The sequence below is a fragment of the Micromys minutus genome (assembly GCF_963924665.1).
Source record: "Micromys minutus genome assembly, chromosome: 1".
NCBI lineage: Eukaryota > Metazoa > Chordata > Mammalia > Rodentia > Muridae > Micromys > Micromys minutus.
The window spans coordinates 82641876-82656620 of record NC_137969.1 but is presented as its reverse complement, the minus strand read 5'-3'; the positions used below and the strand labels follow the sequence as shown (position 1 = coordinate 82656620).

The following is a 14745-nucleotide window of genomic DNA, read 5'->3' as shown; positions in this document are numbered from 1 at the left end:
ATTCCAGAGCTTCGAGTATCAGTTCCATCTGTATACTGCAGCTAATTCAGTCCTACACAGTCCAAGTTACTGAACGGTTTCAACCTCTACTTTTGTCTTTCTATGATATAGATATGGAGCTGAGATAAGAAGGTGTAAGATGTGTTCTTTGCCCCAAAGAGATCACAGACAAGTCATAGGCAAGATAAGTAAGCACACAAAATCATAAGTTCTATGTCAGGGATATGAAGGTGGCAATGAGAAATCTTGGTAGGTGTAAAACCAATCCTCTGGCAAAAGTCTCGAAGCCTTGCTTGAAGGGTGTGCAGGGACCCAACATGAAAAAACAATTTTGCAGAAAGAGACACAGAAAGAAACGCAGTCTGAGCCTCCTGTACCTGGGTAGTTCTCGAGCTGTGCATTAGGGCTGGAGCAATTGGAAGGGAAACTATGTGGCCTGGGTATAGTACGTATTGTCTATCGGTAGAAGTACAGAATTGATGGACATGAATTTTATGAAGAAATATATTTGGGGTTTGTCTTTTGGGTCAGTGGGACCTACAGACGTTAGATTATAGATGAGGGAAAAAATCTAAGTGGTTTTTGACAAATCCAAAAGGCTGGAGTTGAAACCCTATGGTTCAAATTGGGACATGGTTAGAACAGAGGTGACAGTTTTCAGCAGTGGCATGCTGCTCAGTATCACGAAGCACCAGAGGAGGTACTAGGGATGTAGTAGGACGAGTTCCATTCTGGTCATGGCTTCACCACAAACGTTCAGCCCAGTTGTACAAAGCTAGAGCAAACTGGGGTGGGTGAGATACTTGGAGAAGGTAGAAACCAAGTCAGTACATTTCTCCTGCATTTAACTTGAGTAAAAACCATCTCCTCATCCCCCACGTATTTCCAACTGTTGCAGCTCTGTTGCTTCAGCTTCCAGTATGTGTCCCTGTATACTGAGATGTGCCAGTGATCTCCAACCAACACTGCTAATCACTCAGAACTGTAAAAAATGCTCTGAAGGAAATCTGGGTGTCAGAAGCTCTAAGATGGGCAACAGATACTGAGTTTCGACAGTTCTTAAGAACTCTGAAGAGCAAGCAAACAAGTTAGTCCCTGGGAGCCAGAATTGGTTTAAGGAGAAAATCTTGTCAAAAGAAACTGTGTTTGTTTTCTTTAGGAAGAAAGATAAAATGGGGAGAGTTGGGGTAAAATAAACAAGACTAGTTTAAGAGAGAGTATGAGAGGAGAGGGAGGAGAAAGGCAGGAACCTCTTGGGGGGTACTAACAACAGAAAGAAGGCAGAGTCAGAATGGCTTAAGCTCATCCCAGAGAAATGAAGGCAGAGACATAATTAATGAGGAGATAAACAACTTCTGTTTCAGAAAGATCTTTCTAGTATACCCCTGAGCTGAGGCAGAAGGACTACCATGAGTTGAGTTTCAGCCTTGATTGCATAATGAGCTCTATTCAATGTGGGTTGCAGAGTAGGAATCTCTCTGAGAGAGAAAGTAAGAAAGAGAGGAGGAAAGAAAAGAAAGGAAGGAGGCAGGAAAAAGAGGAGAAAGAAAAGAAAGAAGAAAGAAGGAATGAATGAAGGAGGGAAGGGAGGGAGAGATGTTAGAGCCTTTCAAACTCCTGCACAATGAAAATGGGCTTTGGTAAATCCCTGTGCTGGGAATTGCTCCAGCCGAGGCATTTTCACTACCCTTATGAGAACGTAGAGCTGGTACTCTGCACTAGTTGATTTTGGAGTTTCCTTCTAATTAGACATCCAAGTATTCCTTGGTTCTTATGATGTGCCATTTTATGTCTTCAGACTTCCTTGCAAACCCAGACTCTGTCTGTGCATTCTTGGCTCCTCATCTCAGGCTCATAAGCCCCGTACTTCCTAGATCTAAGCTTCTGGTCTGGCTGTGATGTGCAAGCAGCAGAATGCAAACAGCTCTACTTTAATGCTTGCAGAAAACCAAAACTCACACTGGCAGCCTCAAGTCACATTTTTTTCCCCTATAAAGTCACACATGCATGCGACTTTTTCATTAACCAGGCCAACTTTGCAAGATTCTCACAGCCCCCTTGCCTCTTTGTGCCCCCTTAATCAGATTCATAATTTAGAACAGACACAGAACAAGCAAGTGAGAGCTCTGCTTTCCTGCCAAAGTTTACCTCTGTAACTAATAAACCAATGATGTAGCCCATGGCAAGGGATGATTAGGTGTTTACATGCCTCTGTGGATCCAGAAGCAGTCAGTCCCCAAAGAACCTTCTTTCCTGTCCTTTCTTCGTCACTAGCATGTCCCTAGGTAAGGCCTGGGCTCTCCTGACAAACAAGGGAAATAAGAATCCTCCAAGGGCCTAGGGTTGTAGTGAAGGTTCTGGCAACATTATTTTCTTCCCCTCAGAGCCTCCTGTCCAGGGAGTGGGACTTTGTGCTCACGCTGACTCACTGATGTGGAGAGAGCCTTTGGGTTTTGCAGGAGGTTGGGGGGGAAAGAGGTAAATCTCTGGTTTGGAGAAGCTGGTAGGTATAAGGTACAAGAACCCGTGGCACATCTAACAAGAAACAGAAAGACATGGACAGTCAGCTCTGAGAGATTCCTTCTTCCTCCCTAAGTGTGTCTTGACAAGGCCAGCCCTAATCTCCCATAGCAATGCTGACAAATTATAAAACAGGCACAGGACTCCCAGCCTCCAGGCATCCTTCACTCTCCCATCTGACAGCCCAGTGTAGTGTGGAAGACAGGTCAAGCAGAACTGTCTGAACATATACATGAAAAATTGTTCATCTTTGATGAATAACAAAATAAAAATTAAATCCAAATTTACAAAGTTTCCCAAGTACAACATTTGCTGTATTGTAGATTTCTTTCGGATATCTATCCCTTGAAATATGGGACATTTCCAAATGGACATGTTTGTTTGTAAATCAGTGTCTACCTGTCCCTAAAAGTTAGGGCTAGGGATTTACTCAAATTTACTTAACACTGAATTTTTATAAGCCATTTCTAGGCAAGAAATAAGATACTGTGTCTGGGAAATGACATTAAATGCCCCTCTAGTAGAAGATGGGTTTACAGAAATCTGATTTGCACTGTAACCATGTAGAAAAATACCAGTCGGCCAAAGCCCACACATACAGAACTTGATGTGGGTACTCTGTTTCAGGAAATTCCACTGTGGCCTCCTCCTGCTCAGAGTTCCCCAGAGCCTAAATGCAGATGGGGAGTTCTGGTAGAAAGTGAGGATTTCAGGAATGAGAGATAGGACCAGCCACTTACAGCCCCTTGAATTCTGTCTTCTGTATCTCAAGAATCTACTGGAATGCTCCAAAAAATGTGGGGCATCATTCTCTGGAATATTAAACATCCTTTTAAATGATTTTTAAGCTACATATTAATCATTGAATAGTCAGCCCTCCTATGTTGGGAACTGAACACTCAATGTTCCTCTTGCTTGTGGAGCAGCCTTTAAAGCTCAAGATCTTCATGCTCTATACGGATGGACAGAGTATGCCCTCATGGAACTCTTACTAGAAAAATTTCGATTAGGGGCTGGGGAGATGGCTCAACAATTAAAGCACCTTGTTTTTCCAGAGGTCCTGAGTTCAATTTCAAGCAACCACATGGTGGCTCACAAGCATCTACAATGGAGTCTCATGCCCCTTTCTGACACACAGATGTACATACAGATAGAGCATTCATAATACAATGAATACAAACAAAGGATTTTTATAAAGAAAAAATACTTCATGTATTATGTTGCAGGTTAGGGTGGGGCGTGGCTTGGTGAGTAAGAGTGTCTGCTGCACAGTGTGAGGACCTGAGTGAGTTTCAGGTGTCAGCACAGAGAAAGTCAGGTATAGTTACAGAGACCGGAACTCCAGAGTCAGAGGGTAATGTTGAGACAGGAGGATTGTTGATGGTCATTAGGCACCACTAGTCCTCCCCATCCCCAAATCTTCAGATACGATGAGGAGATACTGTATCTCAAGGCAATAAGATAGAGAGCAAGCAAGGATGCTCACTAATTGGCCACTGTGCAAAGTAACACGTCTGTGAGCCTACATGCAATGCATACACGCATGTAGGCCAGGCATATAGACATACAAATGTTGACTGTTTATATTATATTAACTCTTATTTATGGATAGCATTAATATTAGTGCAGAAAAACATTCCAAGCTTTTTTCTCTATGTTTAAAAAAAAGTGTTAAGCTAGAAAGACAGCCCAGTGGTTAGGAGTACTTTCTGTTCTTGCAGAAAACTGAAGTTTAGTCCCCAGTACCCAGACTGGATGTCACACAACCACCAGTAATTCCAGTCCTAGTGGATCCAATGTCCTCTTATGGTCACACACACACACACACACACACACACACACACACACACACACACACGGGGAGGGAGAGGAGACAGACAGACAGACAAACACATACCCTAAAATTATACCTGATGTTTTAAAAATAAAAAAAATTAATCAGTTCTGGTTGTACTTGCAAAGCAAGCAATTTCTTGGCATGTGACTTGTTTCTTCCCATAGTAACATTAGGAAAGTGGAGAAAGCCTCCTCTTCTGTGTGATCATTCAGTAGAGTAGCCTATGCAGTGAGATCTCTGCTCAACAAAGCCTCTTGCTTTGGGGATACTCATGCTTGAGGCAGGAGACAACCCTTCTGGTTCTCTCTCTCATCCTCCTCTCAGTCCATTCACTTGCCCTCCTGTGTACAGCACCCTCTGAGGGCATCTCTGTTTCACTTAAGATTTGAGCCACTAGTTCAGCTGAATAAGTAAGGCCTAATTGTCTATCTTGGGGCAGGCTCAAGATGGTTGGATTAGAATCCCTGTCTCACCCAGGTGTGTAAACCTTGATCTGCAAACTTAGCTTCACCATCTTGTAGTATACACTGATATTTCTGATCCTGCAAAGAGACATAGGTAACTGCCATGGGAGTCAAACCCCTCTCATAGGACCTTGTAATGCACCCCAGACTTCTGCCACACAGAAGGAATGACTTTTATTGGCCTTCCTAGAGGGCTGATCTCCCTGTACCTGGGCCCTCACTTGGACACTCACTAAATAGGTGCCCAATGTGCAAGGGCCTCATTGTGGGCTACTTGTTGTTCCAAGCTCTGGGTACTGAAATAATATTCTTGTGGGGCACTCTATAGTGGGAGAGATGCAGCAGACACTGAATAAAGAGGGAAGGAGGGAAGGAGAGAGAGAGAGAGAGAGAGAGAGAATACCTGACCCAGAGAAAGCTCATCTCTCGAAGAGATGAAAACGAGAAGAGCAGCTGACTTGCCAGAGTCCCTGTCTGCTTGCTCTAGAGTATCTGTAAGGAACAATTCGTTCATGAATAAAATTAATTATTTCTTGAAGCAAGAATTAATCCTTTTTCTCTGCCTGACTGGCTCAAGATCTCTGTACTAAATCTTGTCTGCAAATATAACTGATCTTGCTCCCTCTCCTTGGCCATCCTAGAGGCTTTCTTTACTCTTTACTCCTTCCTTTCTTCCTTCCTTCCTTCCTTCCTTCCTTCCTTCTTTTCTTTATTCCTTCCATTTTGTTACTTCCATTCCTCCCTCTTCCTTTTGTTCCTGCTTTCTTGCTTTTACCGTGTGTATCAGAGAGTAGGCACATAAATGATAGGGGAGAGTGTTGAGTTCAGGTGACAATTTTGGGTACTGGTGCTTGACTTTTATCTTGTTTGAGACAGGGTCTCTTGCTGTTCACCATTATATACACCAGGCTAGCTGGCCCACAAGCTGCTGAGGATTCTTCTGTCCTTGACTCCCATTTTACTGTGGAAGCTTTGGGACGACAGAAACACTCACTGAGCACAGCGTGCCTTCTGGGGATGCAGGAGGTCTTCCTGCTTGCATAGCAAACACTTTACCACAGAACTATCCCCTCAAGTCTCCCTTCATTTCTTGCACATTTCCATTTTGACATTTCTATCCACCCAACATTAACTCAACTTGGATATGCTCCTAGGAGGTATGTGGCTTTACTTTTGGGGTAAGAGTCGTTGTATTCTAAAGGAGCGTGGGCCTGGCATTCTAACTCAGCCCTATAAAGCCAATCTCTCTACCTCCCATTTAGTGGTATCTTCCTCCTGGGTCTTGAGGAACTAGGTTTCAATTTGTTTCTAGTGTCTACTCTGTTATTTAAACTGTGCTAGATTCTCTAGAAATCATAAGGCTCCTATTTCACTATCTTTTGTATCCTGTTATGGTGCCCAGAATACTTTTAACAAGAGACCCTCTATAAGTATTTGAGTAAGAACCTCAGGAGCAAGAGCATGACATGGTACGATTGCCTTCATCCATATTTTTAAGTATAAATGATGCTATATTTGCATGAGAACCACCAGCATTGTAGAATCCTAAAGAACTGCTTACCATTTTCTCACAAGGTAATTACTGACAGTCCAGTTTTTCAAAGTAAAACCAGGAAGAATTTTACTTGGTAATTACCTTCCTTGAACACAATTACTTTGAGTTTGTGTAATACACTCGCAATATTATAAGATAGCATGCCCCTACCTCTGAGAACCTTTAAAATTGCACTGTATAAGAAATCGGTGTCTAGAGATACAATTTGGGAGCAAAAATATAAGAACAGGAAAAGGAGGAGCATAGTTTTAGAGATCTTGGCATTCAGAGTTGGCACATGGCATTGGCTGTCTGAGTCCTAATGGCTTCAGTGTCTGTAACCCTCCCTCATCACTTCTCCAGAGAGAGCCTCCAGCCTCCATTAGGGCTTGCTTAAGCATTACCTTTTAAGCCCTCTTGTCTATCTGTGCCAATAATCTAACACTTTCTTCAAGGGAACTCACCTAGAAATTCAATCCAGTCAAATACTGTATCCCCCTTATTTCATGGTTTGTTATTTCGTGAAATCTTGTGAAATACCAAGCAGGTCTGGCTCACTAAAAGACTTGTTGAAAATACCAGTTGATTTTCTCTGAACTTCAGCGGCTTGTGCACTCTTCATAACCTTGCTCTAAGAGAGCAGTACACATTATTATTTAATTTTTTATAGATGTCAAATACCAGAACAGCATATAGGTATACTGTGCAGGGGTGGTAGGCTTTCACAACAGAGGCTGGGACAGCAGTTTTCACGAGGAGAATGACATGCTGAGGTTCAATTTCTGGAATAAAATTCATTGACAGACCAAAATGCTTTGTTTTATTTACAATCTAGATGAACATTTATATGCCAGCGTGACTCTACAGTTAGGCAGCCACCCCACACTCTTGGATAGTGTACCTTCTAAACCATTTCGTTTGGACTTTTCCCTATGTCCTCATTCCTCTAGCCTAAGAAGAAAGGTGTGTCAATGACAAAGACTGGAAACTCATCCTTGCCATACACCTCAATGTGTGATCCACTTAAGATCACAGCACTAGTTGATGGATGTCCCTTCCCCCCTTCAGTCTTAACAAGCTCCCAAATCTGAGCCCAGTGATTCCAGAGACCAACCAGGTTGTACTGGGCCCTGGTCTTTCTCCAGACAACTTTCTTCTTGCTTCTCTGTGGTCCTGAAAACCATAGCTTCCTCAGGGAGTCCCAAGGCAGCACAATAACACACACTTTCTCTATTTCTGCTGCTGAAATGAGCGCCGAAGAAGTCACTGGGATTTACCTAAGCAGCCCGAGGTTGCCTTTGGTTGCCATTTATTTATGTGGATTGTGATCTCTTAATTGGAGATGGTTCCTCTCCCAGGGTTCGCTGTTTATCCAAATCAGTATTTGTTAGTTGGCAGGACGTGGTCTGGATGATAAATCAGCTCTGGTGCTCTTCCTGTGACTGAATCCACAGCTGCTTTCTGCCTCCTCGCCTCCCCATCTCCCAAGAGGCATCCACAGGCTGCTCCCAGGCCCTGCAGCCTTTTCTGCTTTTAAAGTATTCTCTATGCTGATGCAACTACTCTGTGAGTTTATATGCCTTGGTACTAATAACTCCTAAATCTAACCTCTCTCAACTGCTATTCTCTTTCATCAGTAATAGTTCCAGTTCATAGTCTCTGCTGCAGATGTACCATGAGTGATGTGGCCTCCCTTGATACTGTCTCTTCTTATCCACCCTGACCTTCTTTTCCCTAGCTTTTGCTTTGATATAAAGTCTTTGTATACAGGCCCAAGGTGACCTTAAACTTGTGATCCTCCTGCCTCAGCCTCTTGATGCTGGAATTACAGGCTGTGCCACCGGGCCAGGCTCATTCTCATTCTCCCTGCTCCACATATACTACCTGTGACAAGTGCAGAATTCCTAGAGTCTGAAGGCCATCATAATTCATCAGGAATCTTAAATGCTGAGCCTGATTCTGTGGGTCTGGGGAGAAACGAGGGTCCATCTTCTCAGAAAGCTGTCAGGAGATGTGATTGGTCTAATCTATGAATTACAAATTCAGGCATGTTGATCAAATACTTAGTTCTTCCTGTCACCTTCTTTCCATGTGACTTAGTAACAGATCTCAGTTTGCATCCTGTCTGATTCCAAACAGATTGCCTTTACTCAGGGTTATTACTGTGCTGCCTGCTGGGAACTTATTCTGCCTTGTTAACCATTTCTATTCAGCCCACACTCTGACTCTGAACCTGCATATCCTCTACAAACTTGACTTCCAGCTGTTTGCTTCTTAGGGTCTAGAGATTGGTGGATTTTTCCAAGAGCACAATGTAATCTAATATCTTTCCTTTCCAAAAAAAATGAGAGGTAGACACAGAGGCAGTGAGGCCAACATTCTAAGAATTAGGTGGACATGGAAGTAGTGAGGTTAACATTCTAACAACTAGGTAGACACAGAGGTAGTGAGGCTAACATTCTAACAATTTGGTAGACACAGAGGTAGTGAGGCCAACATTCTGGGATTGTACCTGGCTTTGCTTTACTCCCAGCCACCATATTATACCCACAGTTCTTCACAGTTCTGAACTTTCTCAATTTTAATATATTCTCTTCCTGAGTTTTAAGTGTTTTATCATAGTGGCTTGGAATTTTTCCAATCCCATAATTATCTCTCTATTAAAACTTTAATACAAAAAGAAGTAAAAAAAAAAAATCACAATGCGCATTACTTTGATTGGTAGAACAGAGAGAATGGAACTTTCTTGCTAGAGTGTTTTGAGAACCCATATTTACATTTGCACCATCTCAATTTAGGGACCTGATTAGGTTGTGTGTTGTGATGAAGATGTACTTAATAGTCAAAGGGAAGTGGTATGGGGTAGAGTAAAGAGCAGGACACTTCAAGTCAGGAGCCCTAGTGCTACTTCTGCCAGTGACTAGCTCCCTCTCTGACGGTGAACAACTCCATCACATCGCCAAAAACCCTAATGGGCTCTATCTGCCTTTAGTATGGCTGAGGGGGGATAGGCACTTGAGTGTTTATTATAGTGGGACTCTGAAGGGAATCAGGGGTGAGGGCAATTGGAGGTCACAAATGGAACTAGAGACAGGATCTCTGTTTCTACAGCTATTATAAGTAGCTGTTGAGAAATGGTGTCTAAGAAATGAGCTGATTGTTTAGATCATGGTTCTGTATGAGAAACAAAGGCTGGCAAGTTAGTCGGTGCGATCTTAAAATTCATAGGTGGAGCACTGGACAGTACACAGTCTTTTCTTAGCATCACCCCCTGGGACCAGGAAGTTTTGGTAGTGGTCAGTCTCTGGAGGACATGTTCAAAGATTGTCACTCTGCTACCCTGGCTGCAGGAATAAGAACTAAGCCCACGACCACTCTAATTATGCCCAAAGCCCCCTGGCTTCCTCTAGTAGCCCTTGTGATAGGGAGAGTATATGTTCCTCATTTGAGATGCCCTCTCCACAAAGAACCAGGTTGTGGGTGAAGGTAAAGTGTTCTAAACACAACAAACAAAAGAAGAATTCACTAATTCTAAATTGATTTTTGTGTGCTAGGCCCTAAACACAAGTCATAGCAGCCATGGTTCATTCCTCATCTTACCATTTTTGTCCAGATATTTATTGAAAACAATTCAATATCAATAAGTAATATTCAGTAATCATTAGTCCAATTGCCTAGTATCCACTAACTCATATACTATTACGTCAGTCCTGAAGTGGGCATTGTTATTTTCTCCACTTTACAAATAAGGGGATTGGGAAATAAGGACACAGAGGAGTCTACCAAGGAGTATGCAGCTGGTAAACTCTCAGTTCCACAGCCAGAAGCAGCAGGGCACCCTGCTCGACAGGCTTCACCCTTAAGCAGCTCCACCTATAGAAAACCATTATAAAAGAATCAACAACTTTCTCTGGAAGTCCATGGGCAGAGACTACTGAAATTTTTCTGGAAGGATTAGATATGTCCTCAAATGGAGCGTGACCTCAGATAGTTAAGTAAAACCACATGGGACCAGAGGGGTTAATAGTAGGATCTTGCTGTATAAGCATCAGCAGCTGAATAAGAGGAAAGTCTGCGACTGAGAGCCTTGTCAAGTAACTTTGACCTTGCATTCCAATGCCCTGGGAAAATCTTACTCTTTGTTACCTATTGATCCCCCTTTATACAGAAAGCATGTATAGATACTGTCTGATTTCTGTATATCAAAAGGCTTCCTTAAAGGCGGAAATGAAATACTTAATCTTCTTGGGACACAACAGTTTTCCACAAAGCCCTTCTGTATTCTCTGTCAGCTGCTTTCTTCTCAGCCTCCTTTGACTCATGGAGGAGAAATTGGGATATGACTCCGTGTGTATTTTTCCCAGTTTCCAGTGACCTGCTTTACTCAGCATAATCAAGGTCCTGAATTTCTCAGAGGCAATTGCCATGGGATCCCAATAGAATAAGGCTACAAAAGAACTCACAACGGGATAACATAGCCAATATCTATAAAGGCAACATTTTTGCTTAATCACTGAAGGCAAAACCTCCAAGAAGACTCCTGGAGCAGTGACCTGTGACCATTTTTTTCTAGCCCCATCAAAGGGTCACAGATCAGAGTGCTGCGTTCCTTTCAGAGTGATGGGTTACTGTTTCCTCAAGTACAGGTTCATGTGCAATAACTGACCCCAGAAAGACTGAACAGCACAGTGTAAGAGCTTCTCACATTAAATGATCAGAAAACCATCACTACCCGATAGAGGGCTAATCGTGCAGGAGTGATCTCAGACACTCCCAACCAGCCAGTTCTGAGCCACCTCTCAGGAGTTAACTGGCTGCTAAGCTATCTAGACTTGGGTCTGAGGCTTAGTGATGGGAAAAGAATCAACCAAGAGGAGAAAAAAAAAGGAGAAAGGAAACAAGCAAGGGCTCAATCTTTCTCTCTTTCGAGCTCCTTGAAGTTCATGGTGATATTAGGATTCTTACTCTGACTTCAATTCAAATGTACTAATATAATTTTTTTTTTTTTTTGTAAAGATGTTGCCTCTCTGAATCCTGGATACACCAAATTGTGGAAGGTAAATTAAACCTCACTTTACTGAACTGTTCTCTGCTAAAATAGAGGTTTTTAATTTTTGTAAGATGAAAAAAAAAAGAGAGAGAGAGAGAGACAGAGAAAACTCTTACCTTATGGAAAGTTTGTGGGTACATGTGCCTAGAATCTTACATATTTACTGAATGTTGAGTTAATGCTCTGGCTTCTCTGCTTTTGCCTGAGCATGTGTTAGTTTAGGCAACCCAAAGCATAAGTCATTCACTCCCTCAGTGATTCTGTGGAAACCTCTTCCGTATTCTTAGAAGACATTCAATGACCAACACCATTTAAGCAAGAGGTGTGAACTGTCGTCTTTTCCAGATTTGGGCTGGGCTAAGCACAGTAAATAAATATCTTTCCACAGTAAGGAGAGATGAAAATGTCCTTGGTGTTTCAGCAGCCTAGTATAGCCTGATTTTGTCTACTTTGTGTCTGAGTTTGAGAGTTGTAAACCATGTAAGTGGCTCCCTAAGCGTCTGCTCTATTGTTTTCCCATTCCATAATCTTCCTATACCTTCTTCTGAGACCCTACATTAACCTAAACATACTGCAAAGTTACTGTAAATGTTAAAAAGAAAGAAAAAACTTTCCAAGAAAATGATTTTAAATATCTCTAATTTCACTCTACAAACTCAGACTCTGACTTCTGACTATTTGGAAGTTAAACCTGTATGTTTGTTGTAAGTTATATGACTCTCTGGACCCCTGTTTACATCACTTAAAAAATGGGAAAGGCTTAAAATAAAGAGATGATTTGGACTGAGACTAAGGCTGATGAGACATCATAGTCAACAGGCACTGAGGACTTAAGTCCAGCTTGGACCACACAGGGTGGCAGGGGCAAACTGGGTCTTAACAGTTGTCCTCTAATTTCCAAATGGGCATAGTGTGGTATCTGAGGCTGGCCACACACACACACACACACACACACACACACACACACCACAGAGAATCATAAAAATATAAATAAATTAATTAAAATTGTAAGTCTCAAGGCAAGCAAAAGATCCAAAGACTTTATGCTCATAGAACTAGAAATGCATATGCCTAAACAATGTGACTAAATGTGTAGATGTTAAAGAATGAGTGATTCCATGTTTCTGTTTGCATATTTTCTTCTTATTGTTCTGCATTAAAACTGACATAAAAACTGGGTGTGATGGTTGAGTTCCAGGACAGACAAGGCTGTTACACAGAGAAACCCTGTCTCAAAAGAGCAACAGTAACAGTAACAACAACAAAATACTAATTTAGAAAATAAATGATCTTAAATAGAGGGACCAATATCAGAGAAGCTCCCAGATGGCTAATGATGCATTTAATGCTGATGAGTTCAGCAAGGAAAAAGAGAGAGATGGTGGAATGGGAAAGAATTCCCAAGGGGCAAAGGGAAATTTGAAAGGAGAGCTGTTTGTATGAGCCCCAGCCTTGCTAGGTCAGTAGGGTAAGGAGCTTTCTACTTTTGTGGTGTGCTCTAGCACTCGGGATGCTAGACTAACGAGACACACCCACTTGCCCTTCTTAGGAGATGGTCCTAAAGATGGGCCTCTGCCCATGGCCAAACTGAGCTGAGCTTGTGTTGTTGTCAAGGGTAAAGGTAGGTTTGTCCCTGACCCAGTAGGTTCCCCAGACCTCTGAGTTAAGAGGGAAGCTTCCCTTTCTTTATTTGCATGGCTAAGTAATTACAACTCATAGAAGTTCCTAACCCATTACTTAAAGCTGGGCCCAGCATTTGACTCTGACCTCCTACAGCAGCCTGGGCCACATGCTGTCTGCATGCTGCCTGATTTGTCCTCAATTTATAAGCAGAACAATCTATAAATAGAAACCCTTTTGCTAAGTCCCCAGGAGGCATCAGCAGATTTTCTAGTTTGTATGTATTTTCTTCTTTAAAAACAAAACAAAACAAAACAAAAAAACACTATGGGACAGGCTTATTTCCCTACCTGATGTTTCTCCATATTTCACCTCTAGTTCAACTTGAGGGCACTCTGATTAGTTTAGGGCTTGAGGCCTGACACACCAGCTGTAACTACCTAGGCTGAGCTCTCTAGGAGATGCTACTCACCTGTAGATCCTGTATCTGGTGGTGAACCCCTGTCGGTAACGCTCCATGAAATCAGCATACTCCTGGGCGCGGTGGAAGGGGCCTCGGTCTGTGAGCAGCCAGTCCAGGGGTGTCTGGCCAGCTGAGGAGACATGCTGTTCCGGGACCACAGCGGCCACCGTGGCAGAGACAGCCAGCACCCACCCGGGCACGCCTAGTGCCAGCAGGACTGCCCATGGGGCGGCCTCCGGCCAAAGCCCTCTACACCGAGAGCTGCACGGCCACCTCATGCTTCTCCCGGGCGGTTAGTGTCTTCATTCTCTCGCCAAACTCTCCCGCTCCGTGCCGCTCCTCCAGGGCTCCAAACTAGAAAGACACAAAGAGATGGGAGGTGGGTACAGGGCCATCTCCTGTCTGAGGGCATCATACATAACTGGATGGAGAAACTCCTCTCTACTGGAGCAGTGGTGCAGCCAAGTGATGCCCTAAGGCATTGAGCTGAGTGCTCAGTATATATGACAGTATTTCTTTAAACATAAACTTATGAGGAAACACCTCTCTTAGCATCTTACAGATGAGAAGAGGGAGCTCAGGTCAAGACAGTGATGTATTTCTCACAGCCGTGAAGAAGGAATAGAAATTTAAACTCAGGGTATGAATCCCAGCACTTTTCCTACCTGGGCTCCCACATATTTACATATTTACATTTTTTTTCCTGTACTTGTCCTGTAGACTGAGTGTTGCTTCCCCAAGATTGGCACTAGGCTAAGAGCAGACTTATATCTAGGGCATGTATTCTATTCTTTTATCGAAGGCCTTGATAGAGTCAGAAAAGAGGATCAGAGGAGCTCCAATACCAAGAGTCCAAAGAGCTGCTTTACCAGACAGCAGAATAGAAGAGTCCCCCCCCCCCCCCATCCAACTCAGCTGCTGAATGCACTGGGCATGCGTGCAGCCATCCATCTTGAAGAAGTGAATGAGTATATTCCCCACTTTGAGGAAAAATGCCAGCAATAAGGCTGCTTCTGTCCTTCTCTCTTCCTGGCTGCCTTGTGACTCATCACAGGCCTCTGATTTCCAGTGCCTACATGTTGTCTAAGCACTAGTCACCTTTATCAACCTCTAGATGCAAGGAATCATTCAGTACTCTGGGTTTCCTGGAATCGCTGCCGCTTCTCCAATCTTTAATTTCTAGCACATGCTGTCAAAGCCCCACGAATTTCTCTCGCCAACACCACTTCAGCGTTGTGCCAGAACAACTTCCAGAGC

The 14745-nt window shown here is 43.0% G+C and overlaps 1 protein-coding gene across 1 annotated transcript in view; it reads right to left on the bottom strand.

Annotated features, from left to right (window-relative positions):
• BRINP2 (BMP/retinoic acid inducible neural specific 2) overlaps positions 1-13766 on the bottom strand; it is a gene marked incomplete at both ends in the record, with an annotated part of 47116 nt that extends 33350 nt beyond the window's left edge. The window contains one exon of the mRNA XM_080939354.1: positions 13498-13766. Within this exon, the coding sequence (XP_080795480.1) occupies positions 13498-13766 (269 nt within the window). The remainder of the gene's footprint in view (positions 1-13497) is intronic.
• Between the last annotated feature and the right edge of the window lie 979 nt (positions 13767-14745).